This window comes from Conger conger, chromosome 9, assembly GCF_963514075.1.
Source record: "Conger conger chromosome 9, fConCon1.1, whole genome shotgun sequence".
NCBI classification, from domain to species: domain Eukaryota; kingdom Metazoa; phylum Chordata; class Actinopteri; order Anguilliformes; family Congridae; genus Conger; species Conger conger.
Genome location: NC_083768.1, coordinates 18,149,409 through 18,173,038, shown reverse-complemented (window position 1 = coordinate 18,173,038; position 23,630 = coordinate 18,149,409). Strand labels below are relative to the sequence as shown.

The window sequence follows — 23,630 nt, the reverse complement described above, 5'->3', positions numbered from 1 at the left end:
GAAGAATACAGATAGTAGGCGGTTTTTGAATCGAAGCAGGCCACTGAAATTCCACTCTGCTCCATTTGATCATCATCAATAAGCCAATAGGGACTCTTGAATGTTGCAGTGGGTGGAATTATCATGTAACCACTAACCAATATTTGAAATAAACAGTTGATCACGAGTTAGAATTAATGCAAAACAACACCATTATCCCTAGTTGCAGCTGGCGCGATTTAATTCCCTTACACATCACGAGTAGCATACATGATATGCTTTTAATAATAGTAGCTAGCTGTGATCTTTCTAGCTTTGGCATAAAACCCCCAGGTGCCTCTATATTTGCCTGTTGTTTGCAAATGTTTACACATATATTTAATTGCGTTCTCTAGTGATATTGAATGTGATAGTCTATTAATCTCAGCAATAAATATTCTACTTTACTAAACTCTCCACTCATAATGTTTGCAGCTCTGTCACAATTTATAGAAGGCGACGCTGGTCACCTATGGGGCTTTTCTCGTCAAGCAGCGTGTGCGAATATACGACACATGTCTATACGTTGGTCAACAGTGCATTGGACCAACTTAATTGCATACTAACTGTGGAACATAGCCTAACGTTACTGATTGTTATAAGCGTACAGGTATTGTAATAGCTGGCTACGTTGCGCACGTTAATCTCCAGAGTGGTTTGTGTGTCCAGAATGGGGAAAAGAAGCCGGAACCGACAGAAAAATCAACAAGATAGAAATGGAAAACCAGATGGAAGGACCAGAGATAATGCTGTAAGTCAGCTAGCTTTCAAGTAAAGAATTGAAAAAAATATGTTCATGTTTTTAACTAACTATGGCTAGCTACTCTACTAAGTTTGAAACACGTAAATTACTCGTTTCCCCCATCAAGCTAGCCAATGGTAGCTAACTAGCTAGCTACAATGTTTGCCATTGAATACAATAATAGCCCACTTAGTTGGCTTACTACCCATGGAGTGGGCAGATCCAACTACCCTGGGCATGTTCCATGGTGTAGATTTCCGACTGGCTATCAAAGGTGTCGGTAACTGTTTATCATTAGAATTCTGGTAATAGGCAACATCTTGTGAGATGTAATTAGCTACACATTAACGTTGGCCAGTTTGCGGTTAAAGTACCCAGTATCCCATAATGTCTACTGCATTGACTTGTAGAATGCAGTTCATCGTTCCGTCTTTCGTGTTTCTAAAAAATTCCCCCCTAGGTGGTAATGCTAGGTCGGATCCGGTGTTTAACTTTTTGGCCATTTCAAACCCGTTCTCGAGCTCCTATACGGTGTTGTTGTCTGTACACTGCAGGGCATGACACCAACAAGACTTAATTCTGGGCCCATGACCAGCACGCAGCCAGTGTTCAAGATGAGAAGCAGCGCTTGAAACGATTATATCCAAAATATATCTGTCCTGTCTTTTCAATGAAGAGACATTCAAATGATGTTGCTCTCTTCAGGGATGGGGTGCAGGCTACTCTGAAATCATCAAGGAAAACAAGTTGTTTGAACACTACTATCAAGAGCAGAAGATTGTCCCAGAGGGAGAATTTGAGCAGTTCATGGAGGCCATGAGGGAGCCCCTGCCAGCCACCATCAGAATAACAGGGTACAAAAGGTAAGCTGTAACTTGTAAGTCTTGAGTGGCACAGCTGATTTTACAGCCCAGGGAACTTTGCGCTTGGTACAATGGCTCATAAAATACGACACTACCTGCTCCAATATGTGCATTTTGTGTAGGGCAGCCATCATCAAATCTGGACCGTGAATCCAAATCTGGCCCTGGTTTTCTTTTCACCCAGGTAATTCGCTGAACAATTAATGCGACTGATTGGCCAGACTGCCTTGACACCTGACTCCCAGGTAAAGCGAGGGTGGAAAACCAGCAGTTTTTGGACCTCGAGGGTCATGATTTGATGATCCCTCATGTAGGGTCTATTGGTAATGAGGGAACATTGGCCTAGAATTAAATGGGTGTGAGAAAATAACTTCAAACATGTTAAAGTGCCACCTTAATCCAGATAATCCAGAATGAAAATGTGTGCATTTTACTGTCCAAGTAAGTGCAGCTCCATGCATACAATGACTGCTTGAAGTCTGTGACCCATAGACATCACCAGGTGCTGAGTATCTTCTCTGGTGATGCTCTGCCAGGCATGTACTGCAGCCATCTTGAGCTCCTACTCGTTTGAATGGCTAGTTGCCTTGCGTTTTTTCTTAAGCATGAAATGTGATTCAGATCAGGTAATTGGCCAATCAAGAATTTTGCCTTTGAAAAATTCCTTTGTTGCTTAAGTAGTATGCTTAGGATCAATGCCTTGCTGTAGGATTAAACACTGTCCGATGAGTTTGGGGACATTTGCTTGAACTGGAGCAGATAAGATGCTTCTGTACACTTCAGAATTAATTCCGCTGCTGCTCAATAAGAACAAGTTGGCGGGTGGAGGGCGTTGTGGGTCTTAGGCAGTTCCCTTTGCCCTCCACACTTTGGTCTGGCCATCATAGCTACAAGTGAATCTTGGAATCATCTGTTCCTTAGCAAACTATCACCTGCCTGACCATCCTGTTTTCACAGCTGCCCAGTGGCTTGCAAGAGTGTTTCAACTGATTTGGCCTATGTCTTATTTTATTTTTTTTCCTCTCTTCTTTCTCAGTCTTGTATTGGCTTTCTTGACTTTCATTGGCACAACTGTAGATTGGTCCGTATGCAGACAAAACACAATAATAGGCTCCAAAGGGAATCAAAAGTCTAGAAGCAAGACTTGATACAGGAAGCACTCTTATGTGAGCACTAACATAGCAATTACCTAACTAATCAGAAATGCCTGTCCCCAACATTATGGTGCCCTGAAAAAAATGGGGGTGGTGTCTATGTATATAAAAAGATGCTGTAATTTCTACATGGTGAAACCAAAATGTATAAAATATCCTTTAAATAAAAATCTAGCCACATGTGAATTGTTTGATGATAAATTAAAAATTGTAGCCCACAGAGCCACCTCAGGAAGAAATGTCTCTGTCCCAAAGATTATGGAGGGCACTGTATTTATTAATGGAGTGATATTGTTTATTAAAAGGGGTCAGTTAGCGTGGTCTCAAAATAACTGTGATTATGTGACTGCTAAACATTGGACCAAAAACCCAAGACCAAAACTGCATCTGCAAAATACATTTAAAAAAAAATGCAGATTTAATGTAATGTTTTTAACATGTCTGTTTTTTTGTCAGCCATGCCAAAGAGATTCTCCATTGCTTAAAGGAGAAGTACTTTAAAGAGATTCAAGACCTTGAAATCGACGGCCAAAAGTTTGAGGCCCCACAAGCACTGAGTTGGTAAGGACATAAATCAAACCTGGGAATCATATTTGTTTGTAATATATTATATTACATTGCATTATATTACATTTTATTTGGCAGACACTTTTAGCCAAAGTGCTTTTATCCCACATGTCCAATAATCCAATTTCTCATCGCAAATCAAGTGGCAGTAGCCTCCCCGATCCAGAGTTAAGACTAGCTTTCGTTTACTGTGTCTACTGTGGGGCGACATGGCTCACGCTGTAAGAGCAGTCATCTGGCAGTCGGAGGGTTGCCGGCTCGATCCCCTGCCCGGGCTGTGTCGAAGTGTCCCTGAGCAAGACATCTAACCCCCAAATGCTCCTGACGAGCTGGTCGGGGCCTTGCATGGCAGCCAATCGCCGTCGGTGTGCGAGTGTGTGTATGAATGGGTGAATGAGAAGCATCAATCGTACAGCGCTTTGGATAAAGGCGCTATATAAATGCCGACCATTTACCATTTACTGTGCTTTTCTGTGAAATCTCAGGTATCCAGATGAGCTGGCATGGCACACCAACATGAGCAGGAAAATCCTGCGGAAGTCTCCTCTGCTTGAGAAGTTCCACCAGTTCCTGGTCAGCGAAACGGAATCGGTCAGTTCACAACTGTCCTCATAGTGGCTCTCCAGTTTTCTTTATATATAGTTACGGTGCTGTAATACCCTGAAAATCTCATTGCGAGTTTCTCTGATATGATGGCAGTAATTAATGGTAATATTTAATGTAAAAAATAATGAAGAAAAGCGCTCCTGTGCACTGTGTTATTATGGTAATGTAAATTATATTCAGTTTTTGCCATTTGGCCTACTAATGAATCCTTCTAAGATTTCTGCTCAGTCTAGGACAGAAATCGTTCATTATGGGCAAGGTGCAGATTTATTAATACCTACTTTGTCTATTGTAATTATCATAACTGACTGATATGAAAAGCAGTGCAGCTGTGAAATTGTGCACATAAATATGGTTTGTGTCGATCTAGCCATGGTGCAGACCTCTTAAAGCCCTTCCAAATCTGTATCCCTTAAGGTTCTTGATCACTTTGTTTATCAGTTTCTAAATTAAAAGAGGATTATTTATTTATTTATTTATTGAACCTGAACTGTTGTAACCTATTCCTTTCAAAGGGCAACATCAGCCGACAAGAAGCCGTCAGCATGATCCCCCCTCTCCTCCTGAACATCGAGTCTCATCACAAGGTCATCTTCTTCACCTATTGACAACCTATTTGCATTTTCCAGAAATTATTAGTATTATTATTGTTAATTCTGCAGGGATGATTTATGGTTGCCTTTTATGCTATTATGTTGAGTTGTTTCAACAGAGTTAACTGCATGAGCTTTTGGTTAGCAGGTGTAATTAGACTGGCACTGCTGCTCGTGAGGAGAGTAGTTTATGCACCACGGACATGAAGATGCTAGATAAGGTGGAGGATTGTTTAGATTTCCTGATGTCACTGTGGACATTTTCCCAGGCGAAGCAAACTATATAATATACAACTATATATAAAGTGGCTGGGGTTTTAGTCTTGTTTACTTGACTTCCTCTTCTCATGCAGTGACGTGCCATGGCTGAAGTTGGGTAAAGGTGTTGAAAATACATTGAAAAATTTAAGCCCCTGTGGATTCTGTAGGGTCTGCAAACATGCACTCAAATTCCTACATGTGATTTCATTGCTGCCACTTGGCTAAAATTAAGTAGAATTTGAGGATGGCTGCAATAATCTGCAAAGATGAAACTCATCACAGAAGTGTGTGAAAAATGTCAAAGATCATCAGCTTAATTCCTATTCAAGATTGCATTTTCACATTGACTCCAACAGTTGGCTCTCATACATGATGGGAACAATAAGCTGAACCTGTAAGAAGTTCTTGATCAGACCAGATGAACTGTTTGCTTTTGGATATGGCTTCGGCACCATTTGTGTCCCTGGATTGGGTACAGTCTGATATTCCTCCAGTAGAATTAAATCAAAATGAAATGAACAGCCCCCAGTCATCACAGTGCACTCCACTATGCCCTGCATGTGACCAGGGAGAATGAGGCACTATGAATGCACGTAACCTTATTACAATGGTGTTCAAGTGAAGGCCCAGGGCCAAATGCGTCTCTCAGCTTGTCCTCGTTTGAAGTTTAATATTCTAATTTTACGCTCTGCTGTCCCACTGCTTCATCAATCGACCTTTTGAAATATTCAGTACATGCAAACACAAGGCATATCGTATTCAACTGAGATGTTGTTGGCCTGAGGTCTACTACCTTGGCCTGAAAATTACCCTGCACGCTGGAACTGGTATGTCTAGCCCGGGGCTTACCAAACATTCTTCTGATGTGACCCCAAATGAATGCTCACAAACTTGCACGACCCCAATACCCTTTAGCCACGACTATACTGGAAATATACCACAACCCCTCCTTCCTCATTGCTTTATTATAGTTGGGTTGTTGTAATGTTAAACATGTAGTGACCTACATTCACATGCAGTCCCCTCCAAAAGTATTGGGACAGCAAGGCCAATTCCTTTGTTTTTGACACAACGAATACATTAGGGCTTGAGATAAAAAGATGCACACATGGCGAGTTCAGATTTTCTCCCAAAGACGGCTCTCTGGTTTTCACATTGGTTTATATTTTTTAACACAAATGCAGTCTTCATAGGTGATACCCAAGGCTAAAACGAAGAGTATTATGTAATAAGTTAATATGTTCCAAGTTGTTTAACAAATCGAGATAAAATACCAGGAAATAAAACATTGACAAACAAAACATGACATTTTATCATTTTATTTCATGGTATTTTATCTCAATTTGTTAAATATCTTGGAACATATTAACTTTTGTATCAGACCACCCGACCTTTAGGTGAGCAAAAGTATTGGAACGTGACTGACAGGAGTTTCTTGTTGCCCAGATGTGTCCTGATTGGTTAAACAATAAATATTTCTGAATGTGTACATTTCTATCGGTCATCTCATGTACATCTTTTGACCTCAAACTCGATAGTATTCAGTGTATAGTAAAAACAAAGGAATTTACTTTGCTGTTACCATAATTTGGAGAGGATTGTATTTTAAAGAAACAAAAATGACATTTTATCTTTTCAAAGATTTTCAGGCGATCCACATCCTGAAACCGACCCAGAGTTTGGCAGTGGTTTGGGAACCCCTAGTCTAGCCTGTGTAAATCTGTAGCATCAGGCATTTAATGAAAGGCCCATATTTTACCCACAAACTCTACAAACAGATTCTGGATATGTGTGCTGCTCCCGGCTCCAAGACCGCCCAGCTGATCGAGATGCTCCACGCCGACATGGATGTTCCCTTTCCAGGTACGTCTACTTTCTCCGTAAGTTTCGCTGTCTCGTGCACAGAAAGGCGGACGGACGATTGTCTTTTTTTCGTCTGGGGAGAAGTACATGTTTTTTTGTGAATTTGTGTTCACGTGTCAGCAAAAAGGCAAATGGGTGTTTGTCATGGGCTTTCGCTGTAATTCCTGTGCACCGTTTGCTGTTACCTGTTTGTAGATGAGTGGATAAATGAAACGTCTTCAATATTTTCTGCCGCTTATTTTGAGATTCAGAGTGAAGAAGCAGCGAGTGTCAATTTTGTTTTGTGTTGTTTAAAGCCCCCACTTACTTAGGATTTAAGTCATTATCGTTTGCAGTCCTTCAACAGACCCATCTCGAGCTCTGTATACGGCTAATTGCTGTGACATTTAGTGCTTCACCGGTGAAGCCATGTACAGTGGAAAATACAATTTCCGTGTTAATTAGGCAGCAGATGGAAAGGGAGAGAAAAATTGTCATAGTGTGTTATAGATGTCTCTCTTCATTCTGTAATGACTGTATTTAAAAACCTCGGAAATGGGGCTGGTGAACTGTATTTAAACTTTTACTTGCCGCGGCTTAGAGTTTTTCCCTTGTCGTCTTACTGAGTTTTAAGATTTTTTTCAGGAGATAAGCAGCCTAGCTGGCAGTGCGAAGTACTTTAAAGGAGATTAAACCAATAGGTTAACATGACAGTCATTAGGAAGCTAACGCTGTGCGCAAGAGAAACCGGGCCTCGGCACAAGTATTTTTTTTAATTTTTTTTTATTTCTTATTTTTTTCTTTAGTCACACAAGCTTTTGAAACATGCTGCATGTCCTCAGATGCACTCAATTTGTTAAATCCGAGCAAGGTTCTAACAGCGCTGTCTCCCCGTGTGTCTTAGAGGGCTTTGTCATCGCTAACGACGTGGACAACAAGCGCTGCTACCTCCTGGTTCACCAGGCCAAAAGGCTGAACAGCCCCTGCATCATGGTGGTGAACCACGACGCCTCCAGCATCCCCAAGCTACAGGTGGACTGCGACGGCAAGAAGGACATCCTGTTCTACGACCGAATACTCTGCGACGTCCCGTGCAGGTGGTTTGAAGATCAATGTTTATTGATATTGTACCAGATACGGAATCTAACACTTGATTGATCCGTCTCTCCAGAGCTATAACATTTAATGCAAACGGTGGGGGTGCTTTCACAGTGCACAGAAATGCCCTACTGTCAATTGTCTCACAAGAACCTGTGCTGTGGAGTATGCATACGATTGAGGCAGTTCCTAACTTGCTGTATTTTCAAGTCTTCGATGCCAGACATGTCGGTAAACTCTAGAAAATGTAGGCTTTGGCAGGGCATGGGATCGAGCAGCAGGTCTGTTTCTCTGTTATGTTTTTAAATTGACTCCTGGCAGGCACGTGTGTGTTTGTATATGAGCTGCGATTATGACCGGGAAGAATAAATTGTATGTAAGCTCTTTTTTTTTGTTTTTTTTCCCAAAAAAATACACAAAATACATTTCTCAGAAAAAAAAAAAAAAAATCTTCTGGCCACATCAGTCCACTGTGGAAAAACCTCTCAAAGCCCTGACCTCAAATGGTGAACGCTCTGCCTTGCCAGCTAAGCACATTCAGGGCCGACGGCCGTGCCAAGGACAACACGTGCGGGGGCGTTCGTTTCAGGAGAACGATGCGGCCGGCCCTTCCTGCAGAGTAATGGCTTCTTTTTCTCGGATGGTTGACGATGACCCACGGTTCCACGCACTCATCTCCCGCCTGGCATAATTAGTTTGGCAAACTCTGTAATTACCGCATGTCGGTACGCCCCTCGACCTAACTCGATCAGGTTTCCTCAGTCTGAACAGTTCACCTCAAAATAATGTGTTGCTAAAAGCAGCGGGGGAGCCGGTTTCTCAGCCAACATCCTCAAGGGAATGACACAAAATGGTGGCATCTGGATGAACTCGCCGGGAAGCGCGCTCAGCCACCCTGAAACCGGTGTAGTGTGTTGCATGTGCGTTTGTTTTCACTCTTGAGTTCATTCTGGTTTATTTATTTTTGCCTTTCTTTCTAACGGCCCTCCTCAGCGGAGACGGGACGATGAGAAAGAACATCGACGTGTGGAAGAAGTGGACGACGAGCAACAGCTTGCAGCTCCATGGGTGAGTGAAGGAAGATGCCCGCCCTCTGCTCTCTGAGCACGTTCAGGTGCGCGCACTAGTGCGTGTCTGTTGGGGCTGTAGTCGCAGATGTGTCTGTCTGTCTAATGCGTATGGTTGTGCGGGTTTGTGGAAAAGCGGTTACCTGTGAGCGTAATACAACTGTTCTGTGTTAGTCAGTGGACCGCAGGTGTAAATAACGGTCACTCCAGAAGTGTGCCTTTCGCTTCTCCGTCGGGGCATACTGTAGGTTTTTGCACTGTGTGTGTGGTACAGTCTGCAGCTGAGGATCGCGGTGCGGGGTGTGGAGCAGCTGGCCGTGGGGGGGAGGATGGTGTACTCCACCTGTTCGCTGAACCCCATCGAGGACGAGGCTGTGATCGCCTCCCTGCTGGAGAAGAGTGAAGGTGGGCCTTTCGTCACGGTTCACAGTGTGCGCACACTGGCACAAACTGTGTTCAGCCTCCAGAGCAACACGTGTTGAGAAGTAGTTCAGCTGAAGCTAAATCTTGCTAATGGATGCCTTGTGGGCGTTGTGTAGCATGGCACTGGCTCCTTAGTGGTTATTGAGTTGTAATAAAACCCCGTTCCTCCCAGGTGCCTTAGAACTTGCGGACGCCTCGGATAATCTGTCAGGGTTGAAGCGGATGCCAGGGATGACGGACTGGAAGGTACGCCTCTCTTCTCTCCCTCCTAGCTCGTGACTACTTTTATTATCCCTTCTTCACTTCCACAGTGCTAGGCCTCCTCCTGTGTGTACTGTGGGCTGGGTCTGCACTCCACAGGTTACTACTACTCCTGTTAATAAGGTGCCAGATACCCACAGTTTACCTGCTGTTGTTTGAGTGAATTGCTAGCTCTACTGCTGCCCCGGTGCCTGTGGCGTGAAGGAGGTTACGAGCTCATAGGCGATGACTTTGGAGTTGTGCACATGCTAATGATGCAGCCGTCAATAGGCACAGGTCGTACAGGATCTCCAGAGGAATAATCGGTGAAAACTTGGTAAAAACTGGGGTGAAAAAAAATTATAGGAGCAGACGTGGAGTTGGTTGAAGAGTGCTCATGTGTACTGGGTTCCCAGGGGGGCTTGAAAACCCTGAGTGTGCTTGACTGCGAATGTGGAAATGGAAGGTTGGGGTAGGGCTGTGATTTTCAGAGTGGTTGAAAGTGTTGTGTTGTGCCTTTTGTCAAGAGAAAACAATATCTAAGAAAATAACATGCAGGTTTGGCAACCTTTGTTTTCTAAAGCATGCAGTCTTGTCACATGAAGTGTTTATGCTGTGCGTCACCATTTTTAGTCAAATAATTCACATTGGTCATTTATAATATTCGTTTACAAACGTATTCTGGAATGTTCTTTGAATTTTCCTTGAAGAGCCTGTGAATTTTGAATGAAAGATTTCCACAGAAGTTATGTATGCCTTTGTCCTAAATGTGTGCATTTCATATCAGGGATTGAAGGCTTCAAGCCTATGGTCACTGCACCGAATGTATTAGTGTTCACAACATGTGAGCGGTTCGTTATCTATTAATCATCTTAGTGAAACACTGTCTCATTCAGTGTTTTATGAGGAAAAAAGTATTTGGTTAAATTCTGCCACTTTTCTTGCAGATGCAGGGAAAATTTGGACATACGTTCTCTTTGTGCTCCCAAGTTGGATAGTTTATTGTGAATTGTTTCAAAACTATTAGGATATTATTATTAAGGCAAAGGAAGTTGAGCCTCTTTTTTTTCTTCCCTCCCCCCTCTCAAGGGAAGACTTGATTTTGGCTCAGCTTTGTAAACATTTACACCGCAGGAACCGGCATGTGTAACAGCTGTCTGTCGTGACTTCTAAATTACAGGTACTGCTGAGTTGGTATGGAGTTTCCCCACAGAAGCAGGGCTCAGCAGTGTGGGCTAATATCAGCCTTGCCGGTGTACTAACCGAAATAAAGTTAAAATGGAAAAAGATGTGGATCAAAGTTGGAGACCAGATGGTTTTGTGCTGGTCCACAGCTGTTCCATATCCACACATGAAGTTTTGTTTACATTTCAGTCATGCACTAAATATGCTTTAAAGGTTACCTGAAATCCAATATACTGTAGCTAGCCAACTCAAAGGTCGACTGTTTCACTAGACATGGATTTTAGAGATTAAACTACTCAGTTGAAAATGTAGAAGTAAACACTTTCATTCTAATATATACAAATTAAAAGTCTGTTGGCAATAAATACTGTCCAACTGCAGAAAAAATAAAAATAAATGTATCAAAACCAAAATAAATATTTTGAAAGTTTTTAAGATTGTCCTTCGTACCGCTCCATAACTAGTTTTGTATACAATTAATATGATTCTGGGAAATGATATAACACCAAATGTGTACGTGAGGATATTCATATGCCGAAATGTGTGCAGTTGTTGAGTTGGAGATGTCAGTGATGGGATGTGTGATGTTTGTGGGTGGTGTAATAACCGTGGTACCTTTTCTGCAGTACCATGTTCGATGCCACCTTTCATAAATATCTACATTCCATTGCTGTCATGCTAGGGAAGTCAGACCCTGAGATTCACTCTTCTGTGGAAAACATTAGGCAATGGCCATGTAATTACTGAGGTAATGACTTGTGAAAGTGGTTGTTTATGTGAATGCATAACAGAAGAAAAACACATTTTTCATACTTTTTGCCATTTGCAAAGAGGTAATGGATGGCAACATGGCCTGATGGTTAGGGGACTGAGCTTGTGACTTTGTTCAGATTCAGCTGGCAGGTGAGGCTCTGCTATTGTACCTTTGCTCCGGATACTTAACCTGGACTGCTTCAATGAGTCCAGTCACCCTGGATAAGAGTTAAATGCCTACAATGTAAAATGTAGCCAGGTTTGTGGGGCTGGAATCTGAACCTCTGCGGACGTGAACCCCGAGCTTAAGTGTGAGAATAGTTATTGATCTCTAAGGTACTTACTTTGCAGCGTGTTTTGATTCGTTTAACCTTGTTGATTCAAATGTAACCTTTTGTTCTAGATTTATTTAACCCTGTCCTTTTTTTTTTTTTTTTTTTTTTGCAGCTCATGACTAAAGGTGGGGACTGGTACGCAAACTGGTCAGAGGTTCCAAAGAATCTGCACACGCAAATCCGGCCCACCATGTTCCCTCCCACCGACCCGGAGAAGCTGAAAGCCATGAAGCTGGAGCGCTGGTACGGCTTCCTGCGCATTTTAAACCTGAGCTCTGCGCTTCACGGTGACGTCACGTGTTTATAAAGGCACAGCTGCTTTCGCCCTGCTATTGTTTAATGTTGCGACAAAGACCGTGTCGTGGGAGGGAAAATGAAGATAAATGAGTGTGGGTTTTCTGCTTTTATTAAGTCCGTGGCCACTAGAGGGCACAGTCGGGCTAGAATTCTTTGCGAGGAGGCATGATGTCACACACATCCATTACAGGAAGATAACTGTGGTGCATTTATTGCAGCTATGCAAATATTGCTGGAGACTCATTGTCATGGCAACAATGACTGAAATATGAAAAATGCAAATGTGTTATCAATATTGGAAAAGCATCAAAAGGCGCTTTCATATAGACATTTGGAGAATGAATTGGCCTCACTGTGCAAGGGCAAACTGACGGGCAATGGAAGGTGAAGTGCTCCCTTTGTGAAATTTAGGGCTGAAGAACTGCTGAGGACACTTGCATTGCTAGCAAGGGAAATTGACGATGTAGCTTTAGGTGGCTAGCTCTGTTATTAAAGAAGAACACTCTTGGAACCCTAGTTCATTTGAATGGTGGATGGCTACATGATGATGATCCAAACCTTATTTGTATGATATGAAGTGGCTGGATGTGAGGATGTGTGGCATTGCTCTTTAAAGCATAGCTTGAGCCACCTGAAGGTTTTCAGTGCTGTTACTTTGAGGGGAAGTTCTTTAGCAAAAACGTCCCTGAGACTTAGTCCGCTTCATAGGTGGAGAATATTGCGAATGTTTGAACATTTTCATTTCCCATGATAATGGCACCCGCTTGGGGTTTAATATAGAGTGATGGGCCTTGGTCTTTGATCGGCGACCTCCAAAAATATATCTGAAGTGTGTGAAATGCTGCTTTATTAATGTGTGTCTCTGATGAACTCCAGCATGAGGATACTGCCTCACCACCAGAACACGGGCGGGTTCTTCGTGGCCGTGCTTGTGAAGAAGGCGCCCATGCCCTGGAACAGACGCTTCCCTAAGGTACCGTGCACCCCACCGCTCCCATCTTCCAGAAGGTTCTTTGAAACGATGTTGAAATATTTAACTCCGAATTTCAGCGTTGGGTGTCGTGCGGAGAATAATCAGCAGATTGAGACGTTTACTAAATACTGATCCCGTCTAAATGTATTTTGACACAGCTTTGAGTGTGTCAAAAAAGTCTATTTGAAAATGAGACTCTGGGACATGTTTTTAGTTGGTCTTACTGAGATCACACAGAGCGAATGGCCCAATCAAGGTTTACAAGCAGATTTGTAAGTGGTGCTTATGAGGATACTTTCATCCCTTGTTGCATTTCTTATGCGATCTCTCTAGGCCTGCCCTTTATGCTGTTACTTTGGAACTGTGTAAATGTACACTGTTGGTGATGCATTTGGTAATGTTTAGCTTTTTTAAGCTTTGTGAATCAATCTTGTTTTTCATGTAAATTGTATTGTTTAGATTTGGTGAAATTGGTATACCAGTTTCATAAGAGGCTTCCCAAGTATGAATTTAGGAAAGGGGCATGTGCAGTGTTTAATCCTTAAAGCCTGTTCTCCATAAGCTGTGTTTAAACGGCGGAGATTTGTGTGTGGATATAACCGGGAGCTCTCGCCCCGCTGATTCACCTGCTGTCACCCCGCCCCAAACCTGCCCCCCTCCCCCCTCACTGATTCACCTGCTGTCACCCCGCCCCAAACCTGCCCCTCCCCCCTCCCTCACTGATTCACCTGCTGTCACCCCGCCCCAAACCTACCCCTCCCCCCTCACTGATTCACCTGCTGTCACCCCGCCCCAAACCTACCCCTCCCCCCTCACTGATTCACCTGCTGTCACCCCGCCCCAAACCTACCCCCCCCCCTCACTGATTCACCTGCTGTCACCCCGCCCCAAACCTGCCCCTCCCCCCTCACTGATTCACCTGCTGTCACCCCGCCCCAAACCTACCCCTCCCCCCTCAGATCCGTCACCGAGGCGGCGAAGCCCCGCCCCCCTGTGACGCCCCGCCCCCCTGTGACACCCCGCCGGCCCAGGAGCCCCTCCCCGTCGCTTCGGCCAGCGACAAGCCCGACGAGGAAGGAGAGGCGGCAGCTGAGGACACGCCCCAGGGTCCTGAGCAGGCCGAACCCGCGAGGGAGACCCCTGCTGGCAGAGCCGGGGTGTGCGGGTGAGACCACGCTCCGCACTTCCCTCAGGTCCTCCATCACAGTGTGGCGTTCTGTTCAGAGACGCTGAGGGTTGCGTGTAGAGTCCTGCTCTTTTTAGCCCAGAAAAACTTTGGCTGAATTGTCAGTTAAAGATTCAGCTTCAGGAAAATAAATCCAGCATTTCTGTAAGTCCATGAAGGCTTGAGTTGAAAAGCTAATGCCTAGGGAGTTGTTAAACAAGCACCATCTCCCAGAGAGCCTACTATGTAACATCTTGTCCTTGCTTTGTAGTTTGGTAGGTGTAATAAAAGAAAAGTGCTTGGCTTGCATTGTGCTAAGAGGAGTCTTATTTCTAATATTGATCACTGAAAGTAATGAGTAAACTGACCGTTTATGCAGTTTATATTTGGCATTGGGAGTCTTATTTATGCATTTAATGAAATAACGGTTGAGACACATTGCAGCATATCCTAGATTTTGCATGAGCTTTACAAAATTGGTTAAGAAGCCAGGAAATTATTTCATGTTGCCTTCAGTCTAGTAACATACTCCAAGCTTCTTTTGAGTGTTGAAATAATGTGTGAGGTTCCTCTTTAAGGATCATGTCTGCCCCTCTCTCCTGTAGCAGTCTCCTTGAACCCCTCCTAGACAAATGTAGGGGGCTGTTCTCCAGGCCCGCCCTGGCTGTGCTGTTCATTCGCCCTTTCTCATTGGAAGAACGCTTCCACATCCTGTTCTGTTCTCAGTCTTGGCTTCTGTCATTGGATTTATTTTAGAAGGATTTAGGCTCGCGAATACACGTTATGCAACCAGAACTCTTTTGTAATCCAACAGACTGAGCAGCGCGTAAGGTGAACTGAGAGGCATGGGTGATGTAAAACAGTGCCACTTTCCAGTTCAGGCAATCCTTAAAATTATAGCACTCTTCTCCTCTCCCTTTTATTTAAAGGTACAGAAGGTAATTTTGGACTTTTAATTTAACTTTTAATTTAACTTCTCTGTTAACGCGCTGATGTTGAACCCCCCCCCCCCACGCCATTGGCTGTGGCAATTAGAACGAATTTGAAACCAATGAGCTTGAATTATTGTACAGCTGTACAATGGTTTGGTACAGAGTGTCGGTCCATGAACTGTATATTTTGAAACCCGAATTTAAGGACTATAAACACAGGCAGAAGGTGTCAGTCAGCCCCTTTCAATGATGGTCTTGTAACAATGTTTTAACACGAAAAAATCTTACCTATTGTACCTTTTAAGGTGAACTGAGCGACGTGGATGATTTAAAACGGTGCCACTTTCCAGTTCAAGCAATCCTGCAAATTCTAGCCCTCTCTCCTCCCCTCCCTGTTACTTACCCGGGTGAAAGTGTCAGCTCTCAGGACGCGCGGGGCCTACGCGGTCCGAGCCCGAGAACGTGCGCACGTGGCCCGTCCGCAGTGCAGCGCCGTCCCAGCTGACATGAAACACTTTCTATTTTCAGGCCCCCGCCATCAAAGAAGATGAAGCTGTTCGGCTTCAAAGAAGATCCCTTTGTGTTCCTGACTGAAGACGACCCCGTCTTCCCTCCTATCCAGTGAGTGCCGCTAACAGCTGCTCACAAACCCCCCCCCTCCCCTTCCCAAAACCCACTGCCGGAGAGGAATAATGGCAGAGTTATTATACCCGCCCAAAAGGGCTGTCTGGCTGTCCCTCTGGTGTTCGATAAGGGGATTCTTCTCCATCTCCAGTATATGTGCAAATAAAGATGTATATTTCCCTGGCGCTATTTTATGGTAACCGACACACCGCTAGACTTGACGGTGTATCTTTCCTGACAGTCGAGCGCCTGCGCAAAATGGGGAATTTAGGATGTTATTTTTGTATCCGTTCTAAGCAATTGATGAACCTGGTGGCGTTATAAAATCGCTGAAAGTCGTAAAATTGCTTGGCCAAATGCTGAATGAACACTAGTGGGAAATTTGTTTCCTCAGCCCTTTTTGTTTTTGGGGAGGAGAAAGATTAGAAATGGCTCCAGCGTTTTCTCGCTTTCGCAAGCTGCCAGCCGCCAACTGAACCGGAGCGAGTGCTGCCGGCTTCGCTCCCAGGCCTGGTCCATATGGTCCGTCCTCCTGCGTGTTAAAGCAACAGTGTGTGTGTTTGTTTGTGTGTGTGTGTGTGTGTTTGTGTGTGTGTTTGTGTTTGACTCCATGTGTGTGTTTGTGTGTGTGTCTACCTCCATGTGTGTGCCTGACTGTGCCTGTGTGTGCCTCCTTGTGTGTCTGTTTGTGAGCCTCCGTGTGCCCCTCTGTGTGTGCGTGTATGTCTGCGTACCTCTGTGTCTGTTTGTGTACCTGTGTGTGACTCCATTTGTGTGCGCCTAAGCTTTCCCCTCTGTGTGTGCGTGTATGTCTGTGTGCCTCTCCGTGTGTGCGCCTGTCTGCACCTCTGTGTTTGCGCGTGTGCATCCGTGAACGTGTGCAACTTTATTCAAATCGTACCTTATCCGACCTGTTCTGCAGTTGTTCTGATGACCTTCACCATGCACTTTCTGTACGTTGCTTTGGACAAAAGCTTCTGCTAAACAAACGTAACGCGTGTGTTCCCAGAGCCTTTTACGACCTCTCCCCAGCCTTCCCCAAGCTGAACGTGCTCACCAGAACCCACGAGGGGAAAAAGAGGAATCTGTACATGGTCTCGAAGGAGCTGCGCAATGTGTTGCTCAACAACAGCGAGCGCATGAAGGTGAGGACTGCCCACATGGGCCCCAGGAGGGAAAACGGGCCCCGGGACCGTAAATATCGCAGACCGCAGTCTGCCACGCAGGTCGTCAACCTGAAAGCACCTAAACCCCGCAACCTTTTTTCACCGAACGTTAGCCGTTATTTACATGGTTGTTGTTACGTTAGCCTGCCTGTAGCACTTTTGCTTTGACTACATGCCCTGTGCTGTTTGATCACGTAACGTTTCTCTCCTTAGTCTAATGCTCTTGTTTGTGGCACGCAGGTTATTAACACTGGCGTGAAGGTGTGGTCTCGAAACAATGACGGAGAGCAGTTTGGCTGTGCCTTCAGGCTGGCACAGGAGGTAATACAGAGACATAGAGTCCGTTTGGAATGGAGCTGACATTTTCTACTGCTGTTTAAATATCACCTGATACTGACAGTGTTGGCGTGGTACAGCATGGTGCAGTGTGACTGGCTTTATTCATATTGATTACTCAGCTGAAAATAATGGTGTCTACTGCAAAAGATACAACTGTTTTACCTACACCTTTATGTATTTGATTAAGAATGAGTAATTAAGGAACGAGACTGTAGCTGAGGTTCACACTTTTTTTTTATTGTACCATTTTAAAGACAAAACGGAGCTTTTCTGAAGTGTTTCTAGGTTACGAATTTAGGATATCTCTGATACAATGAAGCTAATGAATGTAAACAAAGCGCTTTGGTTTTGCTAAGTTAGCAATTACTCATGTGATAAGTCACTCGCCCAGCCAGTGAAATTGCGAGGTCGGAATGAACTGTTCCTGAACTGTATAATGTCCAGCTCTGTGTTGTTAGTAAATGTTCTCTCCCCTGCAGGGCATATACACGCTGTTCCCCTACATCAACGCCCGCATGATCAGCATCAGCCTGGAGGACGTGAAGGTGCTGCTCACCCAGGAGAACCCCTACCTCAGCAAGCTGGGGAGCGACGCGCACGCACAGGCCAAGAAGCTGGGTCAGTCCCCCCCACAAATCACATCCCAGAAACCCTCTCCTGGTTTCCGTAAAGCCGAGGCTGGTTCCCTCCCGTTTCTGTAGCCCTGACGCATCTGTGCACTTACTCATCCTGTCCGAGTGGATGGAGGTCAGATGAAAGATGATGTGTCATTAATATTTTTTTTTTATCTTCCTTATAGCGATGGGCAGCATCGTTCTAAAGTACAAGCCAGATCCAGAGTAAGTGAATCTCCCCCCCCCGTTTGCTTGTGTGTGTTTTTGTAAATAATATTTTGAAATATTTAGCAAATATACAAACGGTACAAATCGTGTCTATGAACTCTGAGAGCAAGTCCCTGGATATGTCCATCTGCCTTCAGCCAGGCTAATTCAAGCAACTGCCTGGCAAATGGCCCGGTCGCTAACAAATGAGATTTGTCGTGTCTGAGGCATTCAGCGGAATGGCTTTCACAGGAAGAGTGGGCAGAAGAGCATCACCGCTCTTAAGATGCAGCGAGTCACTGCTGAAGTCTGGCATTGGCTCTTCCTGTGCTTTTAAGTGCACTCTCTTAAAGATGAAAGCTGAGCTGCAGAACTGCATAAAGCCTTAATGAAGGTTAAATGGGGGAAGGGAAGGTTTTTTTTTTGCCTTAAACTAATGGAACGTGGAGCATCCAGCTGAGGCGAAAAAACCAGTGGCTTCAAGCCGACATTACATTTCTGTTTAAAACGCCACTCTTTCATAATTACAAATTGAAGATGCAATTAATCAGCCTCTAAAAAGAATCAATTTGCCCAAGAGACACTGGTGAGTCTGAGGCATTTGGGACTGTCGGGTTTTCCTACTTTGCCCAGTTGTGTGTATATCCACCGTAACAGAGATATCTGTGCAGCTGGGTGTATATCCACCGTCACAGAAAGAGATACCTGTGCAGCTGTGTGTGTGTTTGTGTCCACCCTCACAGAGAGCGATATCTGTGCAGCTGGGTATATATCCACCCTCACAGAGAGCGATATCTGTGCAGCTGGGTGTATATCCACCCTCACAGAGAGCGATATCTGTGCAGGTGGCTGTATATCCAACCTCACAGAGCATGATATCTGTGCAGCTGGGTGTATATCCATCTCACAGAGCATGATATCTGTGCAGCTGGGTGTATATCCATCTCACAGAGCATGATATCTGTGCAGCTGGGTGTATATCCATCTCACAGAGCATGATATCTGTGCAGCTGGGTGTATATCCATCTCACAGAGCATGATATCTGTGCAGCTGGGTGTATATCCATCTCACAGAGCATGATGTCTGTGCAGCTGGGTGTATATCCACCTCACAGAGCATGATGTCTGTGCAGCTGGGTGTATATCCACCTCACAGAGCATGATATCTGTGCAGCTGGGTGTATATCCTCCTCACAGAGCATGATATCTGTGCAGCTGGGTGTATATCCCACCTCACAGAGCATGATATCTGTGCAGCTGGGTGTATATCCAGCTCACAGAGCATGATATCTGTGCAGCTGGGTTTATATCCACTCTCACAGAGCATGATATCTGTGCAGCTGGGTTTATATCCACTCTCACAGAGCATGATATCTGTGCAGCTGGGTTTATATCCACTCTCACAGAGCATGATATCTGTGCAGCTGGGTGTATATCCATCTCACAGAGCATGATATCTGTGCAGCTGGGTGTATATCCACCTCACAGAGCATGATATCTGTGCAGCTGGGTGTATATCCACCTCACAGAGCATGATATCTGTGCAGCTGGGTGTATATCCATCTCACAGAGCATGATATCTGTGCAGCTGGGTGTATATCCATCTCACAGAGCATGATATCTGTGCAGCTGGGTGTATATCCATCTCACAGAGATGGGCCTGCTGAACACAGCAGCTGGCAGGACGTGCACTGAGCACAGTATCCTCTGAGTGTTTTTTTGGCCCAGCTTCTCGAGTGTGTGTTTGAGGGAGAAGCACCTGCAGGCTCAAAGAGGCTCTGTTCTCCTGCGGCTGGCCAGACACCAGCACCCAGCAGATCCTCTCGGGGATAGTTTGTTTGGACTCGCGAAAATCACACTAGTCTTTCCCCGCTGCCACTAACAGGTCCGTGAGCTGCCGTGCCGGGAGAGGCGAGCTTTCCCAGGTGTGCGCTAACCAAACAGGACATGTCTGTGCAGGGGCCTGGCAGGCTTCTGGAACATTCTGTGTTTACAGTAGCCTGGATTCAGCTGCCGCTCGGTGTCTTCTGGGTTTCTGCGGCCTGTGCCTGAGCCCGGTCTCCGTCTTTCTCGTAGTGCACCACGTGACCAAATGTGGGCTGAACGAAAGTGGCCATGTCTATCGCGTTGTGTTATTGGCCGGGTCGTCCCGATGTGTAGAGAAGGGATCTCAAACCCAAATCACGGCGGACCGCTGATTATTTTTTTTTTTTGATGTGTTTCAGTAATTGATTGGCAGAAGTCTGCACAAGTTGTTTCAATGGCGTAAATTAGCTGCTGACTGAATGGAAATTGCAGAAAAACTAGCAGAGAATGCGTTCCTCCTGAACTGGAGTTTGAGACCCCTGCTGACAGAGAACTGAGGTCAGGGCTATTATTTTAAAAGCACTGTACATGATAATGGAGAAATGAAGACATTTGTCCAATGGCGCTTGAAAGTTATTATCTGATTTCATTGCAGCTAGATTTTTTTTAATGGCCGCAGCAGTCAAATCTGACAGCATCTCAAAGAGTATGCTGGGTAATTAATTTTTAAGTTGTTGAATCTGACTTGTTACATTTTAATAATTCGGTTTTCTTTAGTGAAGGTTTCCTTTGTTCTCAAGCTAGCTTCCACATGGACAACTGGAAGCAGAGGCGGCACCAAACCTTGGCTCGTTGTATGAAGTACTTGGCACTTAACGGTTAAGTGAGCTTTTTAAAGACTGTAGCCGTGCTATGAATAGTTGGACGCAGGTGTGTGTGTGTGTGTCACAGCACGCAAACGTAAGCACTGAGCCCTGTGTCTGATTTCCAGGAACACCGACACTCCGCAGTGTCCAATCGAGCTGTGCGGCTGGCGTGGGAAGACCTCCATACGAGCCTTTGTGCCTCGCAACGAGCGCTTCCACTACCTGCGCATGGTGGGGGTGGAGGTGTTCCGGGGGAAGCAGGGCCGGAGGGACGACCGGGGCCCCGAGGCCCAGCCGGGCGGAGACCCCGGGGCCACACCCGCGGAGGCAGGGGGGAAGGAGGAGTCTGAGGGGGACGGAGAGGCGGAGGTGGACCGAGAGGGGGAGGGCGACCTGCCGTCTGATGGGGAGGCTGACGAGAAGAACGGCTCCGCTGCCGTGGAAACGGGCGAAGTCACGCCCTCCTGAGTCCCATCGACGAGTGGGAGGAGGGATCACTGCAGAGGGGGGAGGAGCTGAACCGGGGCGTGGTGTAGGCCAATCGGAGAGGGGGTGGGCAGGGAGTGGCGGGCTGAGCTGAGGATACAGCTCATACGGATATTGCAGCTTTTCGACTGAGCGACGGGCAGCCTGCCAATTCACCCACGCCAGCCAGTTCCATGCCGTGTGTGCAGTCGGCTCCGAAATAAATGCCCTTTATTTTATACATGTATTTCTTTTGGTAGGTTCACAACCCTCCTGTGTTTGAATTGCGATAGGTCACCCACTTAAATGTATTGGCGGCCATCTTATTCTTATTTTTTTCTTTTTCTTTCTTTTTTTAATAAAAATATTTCTGAAAGCTGTTGCCATAGGCTTCTAAATAAGTCTGGATTGTGTTCATGGTTTTATAATCATTTGTTAAAAGGGCAACTCCAGCCAAAGATTGTAATTTGATTCCATCTTACCCTAATTGGCGTTGCCTGTATTGTATATTTCAAAACCAAATTGTTCATTTGTGTCTGTAAATGGGCATTAGAAATGCTGATATCTTTCAGATATAACTTCTCATAAGTGCCCTGTTCACAGTGTTTAAGATATTTAACTCAAGCTTTGCAGTCTTCGTTTTGCGTTCATCTGAATTGCAGACCTCCAGGCATTGTACCCAAGTGGCATTGTTTTGGGAGAGGCTCGGTTAAATTTTTTGGGCGTAGTTAATCTTTTGTGATTGTTGGAAATGAGGTGACGATGAAGCTGAAGAGTAGGCTGTTGCATAATGGCTGGAGTTCCCCTTCGTTAAATTTCTTTAAGGTTTTTATGGATATGTAAATGCAGATGCTATTTCCTGTTGTATGACAATGCAATGGTTAATACAAATACTAGTTTCCTATTGTTCTGCATTACGATATTTCATTTTCAGTGTTAGTTTTTTAATGAAACTGAAATGTTAATAAATTGAATTAATTTTAATGCATAATTTGAAATAGGCCCTTCAACAACTGAATAATAAAAAGGCATCCTACACACTGCCATTGTCATTTGTTTTTAAAGAGCATAGTGTCAAGTATGTGTACACAAAATGTATGTTTTAATGTATTCTCCAAAGAATAGCGCTGACGAATAGCCTTTGTAGTCATTTTCATGTCTCTCACTGTTTGGTAATGACAGTCATTGTTTTTATGGTTATTTTTCTTTGCTCAGTTACCATAAAGTGTGACTATAGGCTCCTCTAGTTTGATTAGCAGTAAAGAAAAATGCCTGAGGCTTGTTCACGTCTTGCAATTGCAAAGAAGTACAAGCTACAGAAAAAGTCAATTGAGGACACTTGATGCAAGATGGCCACTTCTGTATTTCCTTAGTTTTGAGTTGGATTGTCGGAGAGAATGATGTTCCTCGTTTCCCAGCCGAAGTCACCGGTGCCAGCTCTGTAATACCGTAATGAATTCCTTCCTCACGGGGTGCATATTCTCTTTGAGCAGGGCTTTTAAATCCACTTCTCTCCCAAAGCCGACATCCGGGGCCCTTTCTTATGAATGGCGTGCATTATTTATTCACATCCCTTCATACAGCTACTTAAAAGTTATATCTGTGTACAGAACAGAGGCATCTTCCTCAAGAATTAGTGTTTTGTTTTAGCTCAAGGTGAATCAAGGGTCTTTTTCCGTTTGTGCAGTAGTTCTGATCCGTGCACTTCATGGATTGCATTCTTTATAATCTTTTAAAATGATCTTTATATATATATATATATATATATTTTGCAGCAGTGGAATCACTTTGAATAGAACATACATGGCTAAATGCAAGCCCACTGACAACAAAAGCCCTGCGTATTTTGAACAATCCAATTTGTGAGATCATATTGTATGAATTCATTTGCAGTTGTGGGGGCTGGTTTTCCAGTAAAAACGAGTAAATATTGGTCATTTAAGATTGTATTTCTCAGCAAGAAATGTAAGCACTGCATCAGGCTGTTTGTGGGGGGTTATATGATATTCATGTTGTGTTTTCACTGTTTGGTTGTCTCATGGGCTTTATTTTGAAATAGTCCTGTCAGTGGAAACATTGGTGAGGGGCTTTCCCAACACAATAGAATGCTTATGCACAATTCACGCAACTGGACACTAAGCCTCTGATATGAATATACATTTTGGATTATGTAAGGAAAAGGTTATGCAATGGCAGTCGGAAAAAAGGACCAGATGTAACGGGGATGAGCTTGTATTTTATTTCTGGATTAAATGAAAGGTAAACAGTCTGCATTCATATTTGGGATTAGGCAAATGTTTTTTTCTAGATTTTGAGCTTTAAACCACCCCTGCCAGCCAATTACTGTGAATTTCTGCTCTTCTGTCTGAATTCACAGTAAGTGAATTCTTTAGAGATCTGAGAATTATATGCTTCTGACATTTTTGACA

At 44.5% G+C, this 23,630-nt stretch overlaps 1 protein-coding gene across 1 annotated transcript; it reads left to right on the top strand.

Moving 5' to 3' along the window:
• Positions 1-499: 499 nt before the first annotated feature.
• nsun2 (NOP2/Sun RNA methyltransferase 2) lies at positions 500-22,241 on the top strand. The gene is made up of 19 exons (XM_061254502.1): positions 500-769; positions 1,466-1,623; positions 3,234-3,338; positions 3,830-3,935; positions 4,466-4,537; positions 6,583-6,667; positions 7,551-7,743; positions 8,738-8,812; positions 9,086-9,216; positions 9,407-9,480; positions 11,860-11,990; positions 12,921-13,017; positions 13,977-14,182; positions 15,643-15,735; positions 16,748-16,883; positions 17,145-17,225; positions 17,723-17,861; positions 18,043-18,082; positions 20,862-22,241. The coding sequence occupies exons 1-19, from the start codon at positions 689-691 to the stop codon at positions 21,202-21,204; spliced, it is 2,346 nt and encodes a 781-aa protein (XP_061110486.1). The 5' UTR covers positions 500-688; the 3' UTR covers positions 21,205-22,241.
• The last annotated feature ends 1,389 nt before the right edge of the window (positions 22,242-23,630 follow it).